The sequence below is a fragment of the Sinohyriopsis cumingii genome, chromosome 11 (genome assembly GCF_028554795.1).
Source record: "Sinohyriopsis cumingii isolate HCF-2022 chromosome 11, ASM2855479v2, whole genome shotgun sequence".
Classification (NCBI taxonomy): domain Eukaryota; kingdom Metazoa; phylum Mollusca; class Bivalvia; order Unionida; family Unionidae; genus Sinohyriopsis; species Sinohyriopsis cumingii.
Window position 1 is genome coordinate 57,272,751 of NC_142971.1, and position 25,538 is coordinate 57,298,288.

Consider the following 25,538-nt stretch of genomic DNA (forward strand, 5'->3'; position numbering starts at 1 on the left):
TCTGTCCTAGGATGATGTCAAAACAAGTCAAATTCTGTCCAAGGATGATGTCAAAACAAGTCAAATTCTGTCCAAGGATGATATTAAAACAAGTCAAATTCTGTCCAAGGATGATATCAAAGCAAGTCAAATTCTGTCCAAGGATGATGTCAAAACAAGTCAAATTCTGTCCAAGGATGATATCAAAGCAAGTCAAAGTCTGTCCTAGGATGATAACAAAGCAAGTCAAATTCTGTCCAAGGATGATGTCAAAACAAGTCAAATTCTGTCCAAGGATGATATCAAAACAAGTCAAATCCTGTCCAAGGATGATATCAAAACAAGTCAAATTCTGTTCAAGGATGATATCAAAACAAGTCAATTAATAATGAGTGGTATTTTTTATTGAAAACATTTAAATGTGTTTTTGCAACAACATTTGATGGTGGATTGGCATCATGTGTAAGAAATTGAAGCCCTACATGACAGGATGTTTTCTGTTGCTTTGGTCCAATTTTGTTGAAAAGTCATTTAAAGGTTTTACAATTATTAGTATTGGTGGCCATTTTTGCTGACAGATCGCTTTTATGCTAGGATGATTTTAATCAACTGAATGGTTTTGGAGTTTAAAGGTTATTCTATTTTTAGAACCGGCAGTTACATTTAATAGTAGACTTGCATCATTTGAACACCTAAAAGATTTTCATTTCTGTCAAATTTGGTCTACAAATTCAGTTCAGCTGTTTTAGAGAAGCATTTAAAATAATTTTTCAAAATTATTTTGTAATGGTGGCCATATAAGATGAGAATCAAATCTGAAAGGTCTTGATGTCAGAATGCCCTGTCATGTTATTCGTAGACTGGTCAAGTGGGTTTTGTGCCTACAATACAATGGACAAGGAACCACACCATAAGTTACCTATATCTGAAAACTTTAATTTGCTTCAGACCCAGATGCTTTCTCTCACATTTGATCAATCTCAGTTTAGCAGTGTTTGAGATGAGATCACTGAAAGGTTGTTCTATTTTTTTGTAACGTTTGTCATATTTTATTGCAGATCATCAAATGTAAAAACTTGAAAGCCATTCATGCTAGGAGGCTTCTGTCAGCAGTTTTTGTAAAAGTCTGAAGTGTGCATTTTGAGGTCATTTAGTTGTTTTTAAAAACTCAAATAGTTTCTATTTTTAGTAAAGGCAGCCATATTTGATGACTGATGGGCCTCATTTGTTGAAAAAACTTTAATATCTCTCAACTCAGGATGCTATTTTGCTTCTCAAATTTGGTTTAATTTTCTTGATTGGTTTATGACATGAGGATGTTGAAAGGTCTATTTTTAATAATGGCAGCCGTTTTTGATGGCTTATCATTTGTATAAACTTACATACTAAGATGCTCTGTTCAGTTGCATTGGCCTGGTAAGAAGCTTATAGTATGATAATTGCCATGGCATTAGCCTTGCAGTCAAGCTAGTTAAAGGATGACAAGTGCTAAATGCATGTATAAAAACATAAAAAAACATGAACAGTGTTTGCATACAATTTGTTTGTTACATGAGAGACAATAAAATAGTTACATAACTTTACCAATATTATGTGACATGCATGAGAAGCAATGAAAGGGACATAACTCCTAAAATTGTACCTCATCCTCTTGTACCATTTTTTCTTTCTTCTCCCAGGTCATATACTTAATTCCTCGGAGCCGGGCCAAATCAAGATAACAATGCTCATCCTCACAGTTATAGCTGAAGACAAAAATAGTTTAAAGTAAAGTAAAAAAAATTGGCATTTAAAATGGAGGTTAAGATCAGCTGACCAAGCTCACACTGAAAATTATGCAGATGAGGATCAAGTATTGGACCTGTTATGAATGCTTTTAAAGATGGAAAAGATATTTTTGAAAAAATCTAAAATTCTGTAGAAATCAAAAATATTCACAGTATATAAGAATATTTTCAATCCAATGCAAGCAAATCAGATATTAAAGTAATTCTTGACTAAAAATGTACAAATTCCAAACCACAAAAATGAATTATTTAAGAAATGTTTGCATATTCTGGTCTAATGTCATGGGAACTTGTTCAAAATCAGTGAAAGAAGTAACTATTTTCATTAAAAGTGTAAAGAAATGCCTATTTGAAACATCAATATTTTGGTTGAAGTGACAGGGTGAAGTGGAGCAAACCTGCTTTGAACTGACATGCTTCATAGCTGTATTATTAGTGGAAAGATAAATGCACTCTTGTCTAAGTTGACTGATAACATTTACACCAGTAAATTCTGTCTTTATGTGATGATTGCTATTACAGTATTTATTTCAGGAACTTGTGCCAATGAAACTATACATATGTGACTTATTTTGCTGAGATAATTGACCACATGCAAACTGCCATTCATGCTAATGTTTTTAACCAATCAATGAACATTTAAGTGACACACCTCCAGCTGTTTAGCCATCTTCCATTTTTCATCATTCAGAAACAAAACATCGACAACAGTGAATTTATTTTGTTGATTATTCTTGTGATGAGCTACATTTCATTATGCCAATGGTGAAAAGGTGTGCCTAGGGCATTTAATTTAATTATGGCAATGGTGAAAAGGTGTGCCTTGGGTTTTTCAATTTAATTATGGCAATGGTGAAAAGGTGTGCCTCGGGTTTTTCAATTTAATTATGGCAATGGTGAAAGGGTGTGCCCAGAATTACCCAGAGTAAGGCTGACTTATTGCCAGTGTGAGATTGATTCTGAGAAAGAGAGAGAGAGATAGTATGGAGAATGAGGAGTGATGGGTGGGGCTCTTTTTAACCATAAATGTATGAATCTAAACCCAGGTTTGAATACATTTTAGAATTAAAGTTCAAGACTTCTGTGATTTTTCTGATCGATGCTTGCAGTCATGTGTACTTCACAGAGTTCCATGGACTTGTCCTGACAGAAATATTGTGGCAGAAATATAAACATCTCCAGCTTTTGAAACGTTCTGACTTTACATACCCGGTTTTAGTTAAAGATTTAACTTTCTGGTGAAGGGTCACTTTATAAGGTACAAAATTCTTCAATGAACTGTCAGGAACAACAAAGGATTAACAAAGTGTTGTCATGAATAACAATGAATATACAAAGTGTTGTCAGGAACAACAAAGGAAATACAAAGTGTTGTCAGGAACAACAATGAATATACAAAGTGTTGTCAGGAACAACAATGAACATACAATCTCTTTTGACCCTGTTGAAACATACCGGAACCTCATATATAGACACTATATACCTTTGGAATGATTTACAGTGGACAGAGTTGAGCCGATGACCAGTACATATATGATATTCATACTACAGCAAGAAAACTAAAGGTGCTATGGCCAGACTGCATGTCTTTATTTTCTCTGCATGGTGTATACTTCTTATTATGCAGCCTGTGTCAAGTCACATGACTTGGTAGTAACAGTGATGAAGAATCCAAATTAAATGCAATGGCTAATGCATATCACAGGAGTGCAAAATGCAGGTCACAGTGACCAAGATTTGACAGAAAAGAGTATTATATGCCCAGTTAAATGACTCTGCAGGCATGTGTCTAAGAAACTGGGCTATACACAAAGGTGTATTAAGGTCACTGAAAAGCATGAAATACAGATCACGTTGACCTCATTCTGATTTTAGGGTTAGCAGTCTTCAAGATGCATATACTAAGCTACACGACTCTGCAGGCATCAATGTCTATTAAATAAAGTTAAATGTAAAAAAATAATGCAGGTTTATGTCATGTGGAAATGCAGGTAGCAGTGACCTAGCTTTGACTGAAGGATGTAGAAGTCTTTATGGTGCCTCTCAATCCTAAGTTACATGATTCTCCAAGCAGCAGTGTCAGAGAACTTAGCTAAATGCAAGCACTAGCCTTAAGAAACTGAGCATAGGCACAATTACTCAACACTGATTTGTGGGGCAGAGTGACCTCATGAAGCAATTACTGATGAAGTTAAGTAATTCTAAAAGCAAGAGTGCCTAAGAGGATATGCTAAATGCAAAGTTTAACCAAATTACTTGCATCTGATGCAGTCATTAAGAAAAAGTTTATGGACAACACTGAAAAAAAAGGCTGATTTACCGGATTTGATTTCATAGCTTTCCTAGATTATGTATCTTCATGCCTGCTGAATGGAGACTTTTTCAAACTTCATAGGATTTTAGGGCAAAAAAATAATGACATGATAGTCAAACAGGGGTGGGGTCTCACTTGCACTTTTACTGTATATTTATAGTATAGATAAAAGTTTTTTTTTCTTCTTGACTCATGTGGTTTACCTAAGGCAGGGTTAACTGAATACCATATTATTTTATGTACAGGGACAGTTCAACTTCTAAAACAGAGACCAAGATATGATGCACCTGCAATACTATCATTAGTGTTTATGTCAAATATAGTTCTGCAAGGTGAGATATTGACCCTGATATGTATGATGGACTAAAGTTGACATCTGTCATAACAATTGGTACTGTGTAGCTCTGTTCCAAGTGTGCTAAGAGTGAAAATGGATGCCAGATCTTAAGAATATCTCACACAGTTGGCAGCCCATGCTGATACTGTCTCACAGCTTTCAGTATAATTGCTCTATCGGCACTATACTTACTTAGATGCCTTCTTCCTTTCTGAGATAAATCCTGTCACAATCAAGTGGTTATGTTTTACAAAATCTGCTGACTGCCATTTCAGCTGGCTGATGAGCAATGGTAGCAGATGAATGCTGAAATTTACTGAACTTTGGGGTACATTATCTTTAATCATATACAGAATAGATCTAATCAAACTGAGCCATATTTGATTAGACATATTTATTTCATTAAAGAAACTCAACTGTTTATTCAAGCAAATTTTGGATTTCTTGTCTACTATCACTCTTCAACTAAATGAAATGGTGAAAAAGACATCAGAGTATAGGATTAATAAAGTGATCAGACTCTAAGCCATGCAATATCCAATCAGAATTCAGCATGTGACACACAGGAACCAATCATAAACACTGTACAGGAGCAACACTGGTAACTTCTACATTTCTTGGAAACAAATCATGCATAATTCATGAAATTGCACTAAATTTTTTGCATTATATGCCTTCAAAGATTAAAATAATTTTCATGAAAATCTTATCATGCTTTTAAACTATACATATTAGATGGAATCCTGTTAATGGTGGCCATTTTAATGGTGTCCATATTTAATGGTGAATCACCATCTTTTGTAAAAATTTAAAAGAGTTCTATACCAGGATTCTTTCTGTCACAATTGGTTAAATTCTACTGAGTGTTTTTGTGAAGTCATTTATAGGTATCTCTGTTTGTAGCAGTGGCAGCCATGTTTGAAGCCAAATATGGATACAATGGAAATGTGATACAATCCACACAAGTTATGCCAAGAAAGAAAGCTATGAGTGAGACACAATATTCTACTTTATCGTCGAATACATACCAGGGCTTTTATACTCACATTTCAAATATGACAGCCCAGTCAGGCTGAAATAATAAATGTGTCAGTCCGGCACCATGGATCCCAATCAAGATATCTGAATTGTGGCTGATCTGGAAAAGTAAAGATGGATAATAGGTTTTGTATTCTAATGTCTTCTTCAAATTCTGCTTGATGTGTCTGATATCATTTACTCTTCATATATTGCATTAGAAATGAGACATCATCTATGCTTGATTTATTGCATTCAAAATGAGACATTTATGCTTGATTTATTGCATTTAAAAATGAGACATCATTTACGCTTGACTTATTGCATTCAAAATGAGACATCATATACTCTTGATTTATTGCATTCAAAATGAGACATTTATGCTTGATTTATTGCATTTAAAAATGAGACATCATTTACGCTTGACTTATTGCATTCAAAATGAGACATCATATACTCTTGATTTACTGTATTAGAAATGAGACATCATGCATGCTTGATTTATTGCATTAGAAATGAGACATCATGCATGCTTGATTTATTGCATTAGAAATGAGACCTCATGCACGCTTGATTTATTGCATTAGAAATGAGACATCATGTATGCTTGATTTATTGCATTAGAAATGAGACCTCATGCATGCTTGATTTATTGCATTAGAAATGAGACCTCATGCATGCTTGATTTATTGCATTAGAAATGAGACATCATGCATGCTTGATTTATTGCATTAGAAATGAGACATCATGTATGCTTGATTTATTGCATTAGAAATGAGACATCATGCATGCTTGATTTATTGCATTAGAAATGAGACCTCATGCATGCTTGATTTATTGCATTAGAAATGAGACATCATGCATGCTTGATTTATTGCATTAGAAATGAGACATCATGTATGCTTGATTTATTGCATTAGAAATGAGACATCATGTATGCTTGATTTATTGCATTAGAAATGAGACATCATGCATGCTTGATTTATTGCATTAGAAATGAGACATCATGTATGCTTGATTTACTGTATTAGAAATGAGACATCATGCATGCTTGATTTATTGCATTAGAAATGAGACATCATGTATGCTTGATTTATTGCATTAGAAATGAGACCTCATGCATGCTTGATTTATTGCATTAGAAATGAGACATCATGTATGCTTGATTTATTGCATTAGAAATGAGACATCATGTATGCTTGATTTATTGCCTTAGAAATGAGACATCATGTATGCTTGATTTATTGCATTAGAAATGAGACATCATTTATGCCCGATTTATTTCATTAGAAATGATACATTATTTACTCTTGATTTATTGTATTAGAAATGAGATATCATTTATTCTTGATTTTTTGCATTAGAAATGAGATGTCATTTATGCCTGATTTATTTCATTAGAAATGAGACACCATTTACTTTTGATTTATTGCATTAGAAATGAGTCATCATTTACTCTTGATTTTTTGCATTAGAAATGAGACATCATTTACTCTTGATTTTCTGCATTAGAAATGAGACATCATTTATGCCCAATTTATTTCTTTAGAAATGAGACATTATTTACTCTTGATTTATTGCACTAGAAACAAGACACCATTTATGCTTGATTTACTGCATTAGATATGAGACATGTTTCTGGTTGACATGGATACCCCAATGTGGAGATGTAAGGAAAAACTTTCTGAAGTCATAAATCACAATTTTGATAGACAAAATGGAATATTTAACTTGACCAAGGTCTATTCAATAATAAGGGCCATACAGAATTTTTGTTGAATTCTTGATGTAGTTCTTCAAAAGTTGTCACATACAAACAAAATACAGTCTATATTTGGAGCTTAAAATATCAGTCTATTTTTTTTTTGAACTTAAATATCAGTCTACTTTTCAGAACTTAAAATATAAGTATTTTTCTGAGCTTAAAATATCAGCCTATTTTTTTTAACTTAAAATGTGTGTATTTTCGAAACTTAAAATATCTATAATTTTTTGGAACTTAAAAAAATCAATCTATTTTTCAGAACTCAAAATATCAGTCTATTTTATGGAACTTAAAATATCAGTCCATTTTTGGAACTTAAAATATCAGTCTATTTTTGGAACTTAAAATATCAGTATATTTTTCAGAACTTAAAATATCAGTATATTTTTCAGAACTTAAAATATCAGTATATTTTTCAGAACTTAAAATATCAGTATATTTTTCAGAACTTAAAATATTAGACTATTTTTCTGAACTTAAAATATCAGTCTATTTTTCGTAACCAAAAATATGTTTACTTTTTGGAACTTAAAATATGTCTATTTTTCAGAACTTAAAATATTAGACTATTTTTCAGAACTTAAAATATCAGTCTATTTTTCGTAACCAAAAATATGTTTACTTTTTGGAACTTAAAATATGTCTATTTTTCAGAACTTAAAATATAAGTCTCTTTTTTGGAACTTAAAATATTACTTTATAGAAACTTAAAATATCATTCTATTTTTCAGAACTTGAAATATGATGAATGATTTTAGAGTTTTATCTTAGAAATGAAAATGTAGATAACTGATGGACAGAAAAATAGATGAGATTCCCCCAAAATACAGAAAGTCAAAAACTGCAAAAAGCAAGAGACATATCTGGACCTGTAACTATAGTAAATACAAAGTCTCAAAGATGTATACTGAATGGTTTGAGTGTACAAAATCTTCAAAGAGGTACACTGAACAAATGGTTGGGGAATACCAAGTCTGAAAGAAGTACAAGTATGCTGAACAAACAGTTTCAGAATACCAAGTCTGAAAGAAGTACCCTGAACAAGCGGTTTGAGAATAACTGAACAAACGGTTTGAGAATACCAAGCCTGAAAGAAGTACATGTACGCTGAACAAACAGTTTGAGAATACCAAGTCTGAAAGAAGTACACTGAACAAATGGTTTGAGAATAGTAAGTCTGAAAGAAGTACGCTGAACAAATGGTTTGAGTGTACCAAGTCTCAAAGAGGTACACTGAACAAACAGTATTAGAGTACCAAGTCTCAAAGAGGTACATTGAACAAACAGTACTAGTGTGTACCAAATCACAGAGGTACAATGAACAAACAGTATCAGAGTTCCAAGTCTCAAAAAGGTATATTGAACAAATGGTTTGAGTGTACCAAGTCTCAAAGAGATACACTGAACAAACACTATGACTGTACCAAGTTTCAAAGAGGTACACTGAACAAACAGTATGAGTGTACCAAGTCTCAAAGAGGTACACTGAATAAATGGTTTGAGTGTACCAAGTCTCAAAGAAGTACAAAGAACAAACAGCATTAGAGTACCAAGTCTCAAAGATGTACATTGAACAGTACGAGTACCAAGTCTCAAAGAGGTACATTGAACAAACAATATGAGTGTACCAAGCCTCAAAGAGATACACTGAACAAACAGTATTAGAGGTACACCGAACAAAGAGTATGAGTGTACCAAGTCTCAAAAAGAAACATTGAACAAACAGTATGATTGTATTAAGTCTCGAAGAGGTACACTGAACAAATGGTTTGAATGTACCAAGTCTCAAAGAGGTACATTGTACAAACAGTATGAGTGTACCAAGTCTCAAAGAGGTATACTGAACAAATGGTTTGAACATACCAAGTCTCAAAGAGGTACACTGAACAAACAGTATGAGTGTACCAAGTCTCAAAGAGATACAATAAACAAATGGTTTGAGCATACGAAGTCTCAAAAAGGTACATTGTACAGTCTGAGCATACCTAGTCTGAAAGAGGTACACTGTGTAGTTTGAGAGATATGCTCTGGAAACAAAAACATACACGGACTTACAGACAGACTGAGTAATAACTATATATGCCCACCCACATTACACAATGAAGGGATAAAAACAATTTCAAACTAAGGTCAGTGAAACCAGTTCTTCCTAGTAAAATATGTTTCTTTGTGAATACTTTCCCAGTCATAATACCTTAGGAGAACTACTACTATCTTACAATCCAGCCCTCCCAGATACTGCTTTAGCTAAAGGGAGCTAATGTTGTCTGTTGACCAAAATTACGGTCTGGCAGAGTGATGTCCCCTTACATGTAAGACTTGATGGCAAAGCCTATGAATGTGTTAGTTATGACCAGAGCAGAAGGCATGCTCTTTATGGATGCAACTGCGGGAGGCCTGGGGGTTTAAGTGTATTATGATTGGGTAAGTATTCTCAAGGAAATACACTTTACTAGGAAAAATTTGTGTCTTCTTTAAATACGTTACCCAATCATAATACCTTCAGAGAATAGGTAAGAGGTGGAGGGATGTACATCCCCTTTCCCTGGAGATACCATCTTCTGTCCCCTAAGGGTAACCTTAGGTAACCTAACTGGAGGGGACTCCATTTGTTCAGGTGTGGCTTCAAATAGAGACACCCCCCAATCCAGTGTAAGTTCATTTGTGTACCACTGGGTGAAAAGGTGCCAGCTGCCTTCATCTGCTTTCAGAGTGGAGGGCCTTCTTGCAAGAGTAATTCTCTCCATGACTGTTTGTGAGAATTGTTTCATTCTGAATGCCTGTTTCATATGATCCAGATGTGCAGGTTTCATAGCTCTGAGAAAGAATGAAAGAACTGCCATCATGGTTATTTGAGTAGATGAGGAAAAATCTGAAATCTCTGAAAGGAGTTCCCACTGCAAGACTGATGAGTTGTTTAGCCACAACTTCTCCCATCTGAGTGATGCAATGTGCATAAGGTGACACTCTGATTCTCTTGCTTACTGTATCACTTATGGAATCAGAGGTGTTGAAGGGTAGACAAAGCATTGACTGTCCAAGGTTTAAGTCCAGGAGTGGAGATACAAAGATTGGGAGTTGGTATTCCACTTTGTTGCTAACAGGTCCACCAGTGGTCTGTCCCATCATGTACATGTCTTATATGAAATTCAAGGAATGAAGAGACCATTCTGTCCGTATTAGTTGATTGTTCCAGGGCAAAGATTCAGCTGGTAGGTTAGAAGTCCTGGGTTATGGTGAACTTGTACATGGATTTGCTGTTGAAAACACCACTCTAGAAAGTTTCACACCATGACATGAAAGTTTTGGGACTTGGTTCCTCCTTGTCATTTGAGATAAGTGACCACAGTTGTGGACAGAATGAGAACTTCCTTGCCATGCAGATATTTCTGTCACCAGTGAAAGGATTTCACAATGGCTGTCATCTCCAGGGTTTATTGATATAAAGATGTCATTTCTGGGGAGGGCATGCACCACTGGTTTCCCAAAATGATGGTACTAGGTGGGCTCCTCTGCCTTCCATACTTGCTTTGGTACAGACTGTTATCTTGGGTGGTTGTACTTGTAGATGCATATCCAACATGAGCCAAGTTAGGTTACCCAGTTCCACAGATGGTACCTCAATTGTATGCAGATGACGAGAGTATGGTCCAGTGGGCAGATCTGCTGCCACACTGAACAAGCAAAGCAGGCAAAGGATGTTGTAGGCGAATTGCAAGAATGCCCTGGAAACATTGTGAATAGGGACATGAAGGTATGCACCATTTCAATCCACAAATCCATATGGATGGCATTTAATGCATTGTGGTGTTTCCATTTAGAACCAAGCGGCATGAATGAATTGATTGAGGGCACTGAGGTCAATGACCAAATGCATAATGCCATTGCCTTTGGGACCATGCAAAGTCTGGAATGAACAATAGGGCCATCTTCGTACTATATCCACTTCCATATGTGAGAACTGTGGATTTTGCTGGGTGGAGTTTCAATAGGACAGTTTTAGTTCCATTGTATGATCAACAGATACTGGACTTCTGGTTCAGGTTGCTGAAGGAGTGGGAGGAAGAAAAAACTCTGGAGGTCAAAGGTCGAAAACGTCCTCAATGGAGGCTTGGAAGGCTGAATCTTCCTGTGCCATCAGATGTTGAATAGATTACAACAATGGAGGACAAGCATCTTGGTTGCTAAGGTCACCTGTAATGTTTCAGAGTTAACTGATGAGGTCTGTTGCTCACTAAACTCATAGAACACCCTGAATTAGAAATTGACTTCAAGACAGTCGCTGAGTAAAGAGTCTCTTATCATGGCAGAGTGTAGAGAAATTGCGAAATGACATCTGTTGAAGCATGAGGAATTCTCGGCATCACGTTGATGAGTGTCTCGAGGTGGTATGAGGGATAGACATGACCTACACATGTCTGCAAAAGTCGAGTTTGATGTATTGGAAGCTGGGCTGTTAGTGATTAATGTTTGATTCAAATAACCTATACATATGTCTTCTGAGTGAGAGGGAACTTTCCCTTGCTGTTCTGCATTAGGAATTAAGTTGAACCCTGAGGAGGCAAGGTAGATGGAGTTGACAAAAATGCTGAGTCCTATGGCAGTGACTTGGGTCTCTAAGCTGTTTCAGAACATGTCAATGTCAGGTGCATCTTGGCTGGAGGGTAAGTTAATTTATCTCTCTTGTTTGCCAGAAATCATAACACTGAGGAAAGGTCATCATGCAGACTGGTGATGTTTTCATCCTGAACTGTTTTTTTTTTGTTGCAATTTGCTCATAGGTCTAATCTGTAAACAAATAGAGCAAAACATAAAACTGTAGCCCTGCACCTGTCTTTTAAAACGCAATGTCGGTGCAGAGCTAAATCTTGAAAAGTTGACCCAGAAACTGATAAAAGTTGTTGTTGTTGTGGGGTTTAACGCCATTTTTCAGCACGATAGGGCTATACATGGTGGCCAGTATTAATGGTGGAGGAAGAACCCAGAAAACCCCGGAAAGAACCACCGACCCACGAGAAGCTACTGGCAAGCTTTCTCACATGCCCACATTGGCTGAATCTTAGACTCGAACCGCCGCAGACATAGGTGAGATCCGTAACGAAGAGCGCTTTAGACCACTCGGCCACTCGGGGCCCCGAAACTGATAAAAGAACATCTAATAAAACAATCAAGCATACAGGTAAAATATAATGACAATACCACCTGTAAGGAGGACAGGTGTAATTCTGTGGGCCTGCACATGTGAAGCTAGAATGTGTGAGCACTGAGCTATACTCAAAGATGGTTACCTGGAAAAAAGTGATAGCAGACAATTTCAATTATGATGCTACCCATAGGGAATGTCAAGCATGGCATGTACAGGTATAATCACTGAAGCATGGCATTCCAAGGCTAAGGATGCTGTGGTAGAGGCAACTCACCTACTTGTACCAGAAATGACAAAATTATGCATAAATAAGGATTTTCTTAAGGGCATAAAAACATGCACACATATAAATTTTGTAGCCCGAACCTATCTTGTGAAGTCACATAGGCTATCCATGCATGGGGCTAAGTGCACTTTAAATACGATGGAATGCTATGGAGATGAACATGACTCAAGTGTCACCTACAGAAACATGCATGAGCAGGACACAACTGAGTAAACCGTGTACAGAATGCTGACCTGTACTTGTTCGACCACAGTGGAAGCAATAAAGAAATTCACACAAGTGTCTACATTACACAACAAGCAACCTTCACATAAAAGTGAACTCAGGCGCCATTATGGATACATACAAAGTAGGTGTGACAATATCCACCATAAAGCAATTACCTGTAGGCAAAAAGGCCACCTGTATAAGCAAAAACCTGGATGCTACAAATGCCTTGCAATAGAAACTCATCAATGTGTACCCGTTTGCAACTGAATTACAAATATATTAGAACTTTTTATAAGTGCTAAAGACCTCCACGTACAAAATAATTATAACCTGAACTGAATGTGAGGTGGTTTAGGCTCAACATGCAAGTACCTAAATGTGTGATGAAGACAAATGGTTAGCAAATTTGTAAAGGCAGAAGTTTGTTAGGATAGGTTGAAAAAGTTGGAAATATAGATGGAGTCAAAAACTCCTCCAACTTGTAATGGTATACCTTCCATATAAATTGTGGCTTTTGCAAGGTTTCTCATGATGAGAGCATGCTTCTTGGCACTAGTGAAACTGACACATTTCTTAGGCTATGCCGCCAAGTCTTATACCTGATCACCACATAGGTTGGCAGACGACTTTAATCTCCCTTTAGTTGAAAGTAATATCTGGGATGGCTAGATTTGTGAAGTCATAGTAGTTCTCCTAAAGTACTATGATTGGGTAACATATTCAAAAAAGAAACATGGGATATAAGTTACAGTGGCCTAATTCATGGTAGGTTGTAATACTCACTGAGATGCAACAACTACCAAGTTGTATGACATGATTGTGAACAGTATGTGGAACAAGAACATCAAAAATAAACTGTGTGAAACAGTTATGACACTATCTTACCTTCATCTGCTCCAGAAATGGCATGTTCCTTTAAAAGAAAGGAAAGATAAACTTTTTTCTAATTAACAATGTTAAGAAAATATTAAGATTCATATTGGCAACTGCTGAAAATTAGCAGATGACTATAAGCACTTTGAAACAACAAAATTGTTTTAATCATTTATAACATTGTAAAGTACTAACCCAACTGCAAAGTGTACTGAACCAGAAATGCTGATGCACTGTGCACAGACAGTACAATGGTCTTCATGGCTCATTTTGACTTGTACCAATTTTACATTTTTCTGCCATGTAAAGCTTATCATGTGCTGAAATATGACATGAAACCCACAACAGCAAACAACATTTATGTGTTGATGTGCCCATGCTGGGGGAGGAGCATGTGCCTCCCCCCATATCATCTCATAAGACTATTATGGGAATAAAACTATAATCATATTCAAATGATGTAGATCCAGATCTACTGACTGCATTACATGTCAGTAGATTTATGGATCTGTAGATCTGCTGACATGTAATGTGCCAGTAGATCATTTCACTTATAGATTAAACTCCACTCATTTCACTTACAGATTAAACTCCACTTATTTCACTTATTGATTAAACTCCACTCATTTCACTTACAGATTACACTCCACTTATTTCACTTATAGATTATACTCCACTTATTTCACTTATAGATTATACTCCACTTATTTCACTTACAGATTAAACTCCACTTATTTCACTTACAGATTATACTCCACTCATTTCACTTACAGATTAAACTCCACTCATTTCACTTACAGATTATACTCCACTTATTTCACTTACAGATTATACTCCACTCATTTCACTTACAGATTATACTCCACTTATTTCACTTGCAGATTATACTCCACTTATTTCACTTACAGATTATACTCCACTCATTTCACTTACAGATTACACTCCACTTATTTTACTTACAGATTATGCTCCACTCATTTTACTTACAGATCAAACTCCACTCATTTTACTTACAGATTATGCTCCACTCATTTCACTTATGGATTAAACTCCACTTATTTTACTTACGGATTATACTCCACTCATTTCACTTAAAGATTACACTCCACTATTTTACTTGCAGATTATACTCCATTCATTTTAAGTACAGATTACTGTCCACTCACTTCACTCACTGATAATACTTCACTCATTTTACTTACCAATTATACATACTCCCCTCATTTCACTTACAAACTGCACTCCACTACTTTACTTACAGATTATAATAGATTCTACTCCACTGACTTTACTTATTATACTCCATTAATTTTAATAACCAATTACACTCCACTAATTTTACTTACAGATTATACTCCACTAACTTTACTTCAAACTCTCCAACAGTTTTCAAGGCTGAAACAAGCTGGAAAGAAATGTGAACAATTTATTAAATACCTCATTGCTGTTTGATGAAAAATTCTTTCCCACCAAATATTGCACACTCCAGTCAGAGGCTGGAAATGGGGAGGATGGTAAGATCCACTGAGATTGCTCTTTTTCTTTATAGCCTTTATTTCTCTGTCAGTAAACTGGCCCTAATTCCACCAGTATTATTTGTACTCTGTCAGTAAACTGGCCCCAATTCCACCAGTATTATTTGCGTTCCATCAGTAAACTGGCCCTAATTCCACCAGTATTATTTGTACCCTGTCAGTAAACTGGCCCCAATTCCACCAGTATTATTTGCATTCCATCAGTAAACTGGCCCTAATTCCACCAGTATTATTTGTAGTCTGTCAGAAACTGGCCCTAATTCCACCAGTACTATTTGTACTCTGTCAGTAAACTGGCCCTAATTCCACCAGTATTATTTGCACTCTGTCTGTAAACTGGCCCTAATTCCACCAGTATATTTTGTACTCTGTCAGTAAACTGGCCCTAATTCCACCAGTATTATTTGTACTCTCTCTGTACACTAGCTGTTTGAGCAAAAAGGCTTGGTAAGCATGTGATATGTACTGGTTGTAATTGGTCAAAGAGCGCGTACAATTGTTTATGATAAAAAATATAATATCATTTCACTCACTGTATAAGAACAAGATGAAATAAATTTTATTTGACTTTATTTAAGACCAAACCTAGTCTCATTGTCATAGCTTCTGACCATGTGACCATGCCTGGAAATGATAAAACTCCAAAAGAGCCAGTTATAAAAGATATCACCTCTTCATACTTGAAACTTAACAATGAAGTCAGAGACAAAGAGAAGATACTGAAAACAGTGAATCATCCACACTATATATACTACAACATACCTCATCCTGGTTCAATATATTTCTGTATTTTGTATTTCTTGAGAGCAGTGTGACCCTGATTGAGTATTTCTAAAATCAAACAAAAAGTATGTGTTGTTAATAATACATTAACAGGAGATGAGATGGTAATTTTTGTGATTAGGGTATTGAAACAAAAAGCATGTATTGTTGATAATACATTAACAGGAGATGGTAATTTTTGTGATTAGGGTATTGAAACAAAAAGCATGTATTGTTGATAATACATTAACAGGAGATGGTAATTTCTGTGATTAGGGTATTGAAACAAAAAGCATGTATTGTTGATAATACATTAACAGGAGATGGTAATTTTTGTGATTAGGGTATTGAAACAAAAAGCATGTATTGTTGATAATACATTAACAGGAGATGGTAATTATTGTGATTAGGGTATTGAAACAAAAAGCATGTATTGTTGATAATACATTAACAGGAGATGGTAATTTTTGTGATTAGGATATTGAAACAAAAAGCATGTATTGTTGATAATATATTAACAGGAGATGGTAATTTTTGTGATTAGGGTATTGAAACAAAAAGCATGTATTGTTGATAATATATTAACAGGAGATGGTAATTTTTGTGATTAGGGTATTGAAACAAAAAGCATGTATTGTTGATAATATATTAACAGGAGATGGTAATTTTTGTGATCAGGGTATTGAAACAAAAAGCATGTATTGTTCATAATATATTAACAGGAGATGGTAATTTTTGTGATTAGGGTATTGAAACAAAAAGCATGTATTGTTGATAATACATTAACAGGAGATGGTAATTTTTGTGATTAGGGGGTTGAAACAAAAAGTTAAAATGGGCCTGAGATCACTCACATGACTGTCATGTGTACAATATCTGAATGTAAGAACAGCTGGCAAGAAATCTGGGTAATTATGATGATTTCTGTAAAGATGTATTCAAATTCTGTTGATTAGTATAAAATCATTTGCTTGGAAGTGTCTCTATATTTTTTTGTACCTTTATCTGATGGCAGATCAGCTTTATTTGCATGCCAAAAACAGTACATAACATGCACTGTATGGTAATTACCATTATATTTTTTGCATGTAAAACATGATTTCATTTGTCAGATACCTGACCTTTCGAATAGGTGTCCTCCTTGTCTCCAATGCAAGCCATCCACAAAGTTCAGTCAAGGTAGGTGAATGAGAACTCAATATACTATGTGGAAACCAATTTTATCCTTGGACTCACACTGATCTCGACCTTAGACTTTGACCCCAAAATCAATAGCTATCTGTCTTATATCACATGCCAGTCATTTATAATACTTGGTCATAACTGTTATACAAGTTACTGTGTGGAAACAACTTTCCTATTTTCAGTCCATGTGACCCTGACATATGACCTTTATAGCCAAAAATCAACAGGTGTATTCCTTGCCCCAAAATGCAAGCAACTTACGTAGTTTGGTGATGGTATATGGTTGATAAGTCACATTACTGTGCAGACACAACATAGGGAGCAGATAGACTGTAAGATGGATGGATGGACAACACAGGGCTAAAATAATAAGCAGTAACACACCAGTCTAAGGCTAGTATATATCCTGTCACACAAGTACTGTTAGTTTTCATGTATGATTTCAGTAGTCAAATTGTTAGTGAAGTCGTATCATTATTAAACTGTCAATTGTTGCCAGTCTGCTAGTGAAAAAGGACTAGTTAACATTCAGCAGAACTACTAGACTGTCCTGATGGCCACAATAAAATTTATGCTAATTCCAGGCTTGGTAACATCAAAAACTGTATGCTCTGTCTTGTATTTGGCAAGTAAATATTAAATGTATGTAGGCTAGGAATCATTCTGTCAAAATCGGTTTAATTCTGTCATGCAGTGTTTTGAGAGCAAAAGGTTTTTGATTTCATAGGTAATCAGCATCCCTGAATGCATTTGTATGGCCCTTATTCTAGCATGTTTTCTGATGAATATGGCTATATTCTGTTGAGTGCTTTTTAAAGATGTCATTTCAAGATTTTTCTATTATTTGTTAATGGTGACCATATATGATAGCAGACTGGCATCCAATGTACAAATATGAAAAGCCTAAATGCCAGAATGTTTTTGTCAAAATTGGTCCAATTCTGTCGAACTGATACTGAAGTAAAAAACATTTAAAGGCTTTTCTATTTAATGCAATGCCAGTCATACTTGATAGCTTTTCTATTTTTAGTAATGCCAGTCATACTTGAGGGCTTTTATATTTAACAACAGTCATACTATAAGACTTTAATATTTATAGTAATGCCAGTCATACTGGAAGGCATTTATAGTAATGCTAGTCATACTGGAAGGCATTTATAGTAATGCCAGTCATACTGGAAGGCATTTATAGTAATGCCAGTCATACTGGAAGGCTTTTACATTTATAGTAATGCCAGTCATACTTGAAGGCTTTTCTATTCATATAATGCCAGTCATACTGGAAGGCATTTATAGCAATGCCAGTCATACTGGAAGGCATTTGTAGTAATGCCAGTCATACTGGAAGGCATTTATAGTAATGCCAGTCATACTGGATGGCATTTATAGTAATGCCAGTCATACTGGATGGCATTTATAGTAATGCCAGTCATACTGGAAGGCATTTATAGTAATGTCAGTCATACAGTAGGTATCTGAACAACAAACCATTTTTATACATGGTATAAGTGGCCTTGTTTACTTCATTCAAACATGTCAGATGGAAAGATGATAAGAAAATATTTATTTCCAAACAAATTTTATCTCTTTGCTCAATATTGAATTCAACTACCATCCTGTACCATAGTCTGAATCTGTACTGTGATGCACTATTTCCTGAGAAAATATTCTGAATTCTTGATGCATCAATGATACAGTACCACCCTCAATTATGTTGTCTATTATGCTGTTAAGAGCCACCCCTAATTATGTCTTCCACTATGCTGTTAAGAGCCATCTCAATTATGTGTCCCACTATACTGTTCAGAGCCACCCCTAATTATGTCTTCCACTATGCTGTTAAGAGCCATCTCAATTATGTGTCCCACTATACTGTTCAGAGCCACCCCATATTATGTCTTCTACTATGATGTTAAGAGTCATCTCAATTATGTATCCCACTATACTGTTCAGAGCCACCCCTAATTATGTCTTCCACTATGCTGTTAACAGCCACCCTTAATTATATGTCCCACTATGCTGTTCAGAGCCACTCCTAATAGTCTTCCACTATGCTGTTAAGAACCATCTCAATTATGTGTCCCACTATGCTGTTAAGAGCCACCCCTAATTATATGTCCCACTATGCTGTTAAGAACCATCTCAATTATGTGTCCCACTATGCTGTTCAGAGCCATCCCTAATTATGTCTTCCACTATGCTGGTCCAAGATAGTTAAAGGAAATATGGGCAAAATATTATTCTGTGCTTACAATTGGTCCTTCCTGAGAAATATGAAGTCGATGCATCAAATGCTGTGAGAATGCACGCACCAGGCCACTTCCACTGCAACCAGGAATCTGGGATATAAACAAAATATTACTAATGTAAAACTGGTCAAACATGAATAATTAGACTATACACAAAGTGGAATTGGCATATTCTGAAATAAAATTTAAAAAATTTGCTCAAACAACAGCCTGAATATAAGGACCACCTGTATATTAAGTCCAAGATTCTTGGGTTCCATGTAAATAAAAATTAATTTTTGTTATTCTTCATATAAACATCACCTGATCATTAACACACTTTTAATAGAGGTACACTTTCACACTGTACTACACTTACACATTACTTGCATTTCAATGATCTAAATAATACAAGTGTTTAAGTTTTATATGACCAAAATATTGGAATCTGAAAGATGTGATCATAAAAATTCAATTCTATCATACATGTGAATATAAGCATCACCATCTTTACTTATGTATTAAGATGACCTTGTCCATAAAGATTGGCCATTGAACTGTATTTTCCATTTTATAACACAAATCAACTTTGACTGTCCTTTATCCACATACATGTATAAAAATGCAGTATTACATCATCAAGACATCACCTCTACAATTGGATACCTTTTAGCATTATTGTGAACTTTACACTTAATCTGGTTATCATGCCAACACAATGAAAAGAAAATTGAATAAAAATGCAAATGTATCTATGAAAATCCATGCAAACAGACAATGATCTCCTGACCAACAAGAATATCCAGGAATTCAAAATAAGGCCATTTCTTCTTTTAACTGCTGAGTGTTGAAACCATTTCTGACATTTCTAATTTTCAAATTAGCCACTGTTGTAGCCATATTCTATTTAAGATAGCATAATTTCATTTAGGTCCAACTTGACATCATTACAAACCCCATGCAACTACGACCATCTATTCAAGATGAGTAGTGGTTTTCAAAATCGCCATTATTGTGGCCATGTATGATATCAGAACGGCATCATATTCATTTAGGTCCAACTAGACATAATACAAAGTCTTCAAGTTAAATGCTCCTGTTAATAAGACTTTCTATTAGGACAAATAGTTATAACAAGATTTTCAAGATGGCTGCCATTATGGCCATATTAGATGTCAGATCAGCACCATATTTATTTAGGTCCAACTAGACATCACAAAAGTCTTTTGGTGAAAACCCAATAAATTTATGACTACCCATCAAGAGGGACAAGCTATAACAAGATTATCAATATGGCTATGTGCTGGCCACATTGGAGGGCAGATCAACCCCATTTTTATTTAAAACAACTAGACATCATCTGAAATCTTCCAGTGAAAACCCAGAATCAATATGATTTTTGGTTCTGAAGGAGTAGAGATAACAAGCTATTCAAGAAGTCTGCCATGGTGGTCATATTTGCTGTCCAATTAGCACAATTTTCGATTAAGATGAACTAGACATCATATGAAACCTTCTAGTAAAACTCCATGTAGATGGACTACATTTAGGAAAAGTTTCAAGAAGGCTGCCACGATGGCCATATTGGAAATCAGATTGGTACAATTTTTGTTTAGGCTCAAGTTTACATTGTAAGTCTTTATATATTTAGCAACAAGATTTTCATACTGGACATAAGATCATTACCATTTTTAACCAATTAGACATGATAAGAAGTCTTTTAGTGATAACCCCATGTTTATACGACCATCCAGTCAGGAGCAGAAGCAATAATAAGAGTATTTATGTCCATCATTATTGGCTTTATTGACTGTCCAAATGGCACCATTTTCATTAAGGACCAGCTGGATATCATATGAAGTCTTCTGTCTTCTGGTGAAAACCCCATCTCAATATGACTGTTTTGGAGGAATAGTAATAACAAGAGTTTCAAGATTACTGTTGTGGAGGCCATTAAGAGTTTCAAGATGACTGTTGTGGAGGCCATTAAGAGTTTCAAGATGACTGTTGTGGAGGCCTTAAGAGTTTCAAGATGACTGTTGTGGAGGCCATTAAGAGTTTCAAGATGACTGTTGTGGAGGCCTTAAGAGTTTCAAGATGACTGGTGTGGAGGCTATTAAGAGTTTCAAGATGACTGTTGTGGAGGCCATTAAGAGTTTCAAGATGACTGTTGTGGAGGCCTTAAGAGTTTCAAGATGACTGTTGTGGAGGCCATTAAGAGTTTCAAGATAACTGTTGTGGAGGCCATTAAGAGTTTCAAGATAACTGTTGTGGAGGCCATTAAGAGTTTCAAGATGACTGTTGTGGAGGCCATTAAGAGTTTCAAGATGACTGTTGTGGAGGCCATTAAGAGTTTCAAGATGACTGTTGTGGAGGCCATTAAGAGTTTCAAGATGACTGTTGTGGAGGCCATTAAGAGTTTCAAGATGACTGTTGTGGAGGCCATTAAGAGTTTCAAGATAACTGTTGTGGAGGCCATTAAGAGTTTCAAGATGATTGTTGTGGAGGCCTTTAAGAGTTTCAAGATGATTTTTGTGGAAGCCATTATAGACATCAGATCACCATCATTTAAATTATGACTAACAAGATTTTCAAGATGGCCACTGTCACAGCCATGCTGGATATCCAAGTGGTACCATTTTCATTTAGAACCAACTAGATCATGATATGAATTTGTATAAAGTTCCATGGCAAACCTACAAGTAGATTAGGAGGTGTAGCGGTGACAAACTAGACCATGAGATGAATTTGTACAAAATTCCATGGCAATCCTACAAGCAGTTTAGGTGTGACAAACTTGCACTAACATACAGTAAGACTGAAGACAAATGATGGATAACAGGCCATCACATAAGTTCTCCTGGTCTATGACCAGTAGAGCTAATGAAAACAACAAATAAGCTATTTAACTGGTATCATTCCATGTATTCTACAGATATATCCACTAGGTTTGATACAAACCAATTCATATTTATTTGTAAGACATTACATACAAACCAAACACCTGAAACAAGATTAATGACCGAGTGCTATCAACTTGCTGAAAACAATGAAATACAATGTTGGATCAGACTTCAATTGTATATGCACCAATTATTGTGTTACAAAGATCAAAGAATTCAATTTTCAGGCAGCTTCCTCTACCTTGATCCCAAGGTCAAGCAGGTCTGGTTTTCAAGTTTGTTCCTAAAAGCAAATAGAATGGTCTAACATGCATCATTTCATGCTTGATTGACTATTTGTCATAGTAAAAATTGCTTGGCAGGGCTTTAAAAAGAAAGAATTCTGTTGCATCTTCACATGGCATCAGAATAAATCTAGTCCCATCTTTGCTAGCCATGGGTTGTCAATCCAGTTAGTTCAATACTGATGGAATAAAGTGTACCAACGACTGGTTAAGATAATCAAGCTTATACAGAATCACAACACAATAGTCAAGGAGGGTTATAGTGACATTTTTTACGTAGCAAATATGCTTTCCATAAAGTTTATCTAAGTCATGAGGGTGGTGAAGTGGGATTCTTATTGTTATTATTTTGGAGTTGATACAGACAAAGCTTGATCTAAAGTACATTAGAAACCTACTGGAACCCTAATGTACTCTCTAAAATTTACCTATGTGCAAAAAATTGAGGGCAGTATCATGTGACAGTTTACAGCCAATCATATGGCACAAAATGCAGATAATTCACAACAACTGGAATGATGAATTATTCATGACTTTAGACAATGGCAGACAATGATGAATAGCAATGGACAGGTTTGACAGCGTAGCTTAGAATTTTAATAACTGAACAGCGATTTGAAGATTGATGGCAAAGGAAGAGTGGCAGTCACAGAGGTAGCGTGGAGTTATAAGTTAATGTCATTTAAGAGTTTAGAAAATGCAACAATACATTTTTTAAATTTTCCTATCAAATTTATGAGGAATGCACATAAAACTTGTACAACCTACAGCCTGCTTTATTTGAAGTCACAGAACACCATAAATGTTAGGATAAATGAGAATCTGGCTAACAAAATTTGCATGCTAGCATATATAACTAAGGTTCTGTGTTACAACTCTATGGTCATAATCTTAAGTAACAGAAAAGAAGCAAAACCAACAAGTTTTATAAAACTTAACAGTTTAATTATCACAGTTATAAATGAAAAATATGAGAGGAACTTACGGTATTATGACACGAATCCAAACTAGTCCCTATAAATGTCTATGAAAGTCCTAAATGAATGAAATGCTCCTTATAAATTTCAATACTGGAAATGTACTGGTACTCTAATAACCGTGATATTGTCAAGATGGTGTTGTCCAGAATTATTCTGAATAATTTAAAACAGTTCCAGACTAATATTATAGTCCAAATAACGAGTACTTTCTATTTCCAATGAACAGTCCAAACAAATGTTTTTCCTCTTCAAAAATATCTAACAACATAAAATATGTCTGCATACTTACAACAGGAACTCAATAAATGTGAATGACTCCAAAAACTTGAATGAATCTGATTGCTTAACTTTTCCCTAATACACATTGCATATCATGAGTGTACTTTGCAACAGACCCCAAGTGACATCATACACTATTGATTTTGCATCAATTAGAAATATTCATGTGAACTCGTGCAACCAATGGGAAGCTACGTAATTATTCTGGAAATATAGAAATCCCATCAGCCACTAAGAAACTACACAAGTGCCATTTTAAGTCTTATTATTAAGATTACTACTAACTGTCAACACATATGTAAACATCTATTCATAAATTCTTTCTAATGCTGTATGTAAATCCTTTCTAATGCTATACTCGTCACATAGGCCAGACTGAACAAAAGACATTCTGTACACATTACAGCCAAACCATGAATAAGAATTTACAAAATTTATAGATAAAACCATGTATCAGGAGTTAAAAAAATAGATATACATAACACTGATAAACCAAATATATCATGAACAAAATTTGTATCCATTGGGGTTCTAATACTCTATGTGTCTTTGTACAAAGTTTGGATACATGGGAGTTCTGCCGTATAATTAATGCCCTATGTGTCTGTGTACAAGATGCATGGATATCAGACATATAACATACATTTTAACTGCATTTTCATAAATAAAGCTAACTTACCAAGGGCATATGGCATATTGTAATAAAAGGTATATCAAAGGCATGTCACATGCTTTTTAATTGCATTATTATAAAACAAAGCTGACTTACCAAGGGCATATTGTAATAAAATCCACATCTCACAAACATGTCACATGGTTTTAATGACATTATTTTAAATAAAGCTGACTTACAAAAAGTATATTGTAGTAAAGACTATATCTCGCTGACATGTCACATGGTTTTTAATAAGATTATTATAAATAAAGCTGACTTACCAAGGGCATATTGTAATAAAGACCATATCTCATTCTGGGCAATAGTGTGAAAACAACATCTTTAATACAGACCTGCAAATAAAACAGGTACTAACTTGAAGAAACAAACACACAGAAAACCCAACAAAACTTGAAACTGTTATTTCAAACATGCTACATTTTCAAGTTGTGGAGATTATTGAACAATGGTGTGAGAATAACAACATGCTTTTTTTATCAAAATATGACCAAATGCATGTTACTAACTACATGTTAATAATCATATCTCAGAAATTGGCTCCACATGGGCCAGAAGCATCTGGATCTAAAATATTAAGAAAACAACCACAAAAACTGTTTCAAATCATAAACTTCTTGGTATTCAAGCTGACAGTTTTCTTCAGTAAAGTGTACAGGTTAATAATGTACATAAATTGCTTTATTATAAGACAGCACTGTTTGCCAAAATTAAGAAATACCTCCCTCCTGATGTCAGGATCTTATTATTTTAATGCATATTATTCAACCAATGCTAGTTTATTGCCTTATTGTAAGGGGAAACTACTCCAGACAGACAGAATTTAACATTACAAATTGAGCAGCATTTATATTTCTAGAGAGTCCATCTGATGCACCTTCAGAACCCATTAAAAAAGTATTGGATGCAAATTAACTAAAGAATTTACAAGAGTAAAGGTGCTTTAGTAAACAAGGCATTGCACAACAATATATACATGACATTTAGCCAGACAT

At 35.1% G+C, this 25,538-nt stretch overlaps 1 protein-coding gene across 1 annotated transcript in view; it reads right to left on the reverse strand.

Moving 5' to 3' along the window:
* The window catches only part of LOC149788510 (EGF domain-specific O-linked N-acetylglucosamine transferase-like), a 106,374-nt gene that overhangs the window by 16,381 nt on the left and 64,455 nt on the right, over positions 1–25,538 (reverse strand). The window contains exons 10-16 of the mRNA XM_089974508.1: positions 24,807–24,878; positions 19,449–19,535; positions 16,012–16,080; positions 15,061–15,119; positions 13,727–13,754; positions 5,464–5,555; positions 1,622–1,724 (exon numbers count right to left, since the gene is read on the reverse strand). Coding sequence (XP_089830634.1) covers positions 1,622–1,724; positions 5,464–5,555; positions 13,727–13,754; positions 15,061–15,119; positions 16,012–16,080; positions 19,449–19,535; positions 24,807–24,878 — 510 coding nt within the window. The remainder of the gene's footprint in view (positions 1–1,621; positions 1,725–5,463; positions 5,556–13,726; positions 13,755–15,060; positions 15,120–16,011; positions 16,081–19,448; positions 19,536–24,806; positions 24,879–25,538) is intronic.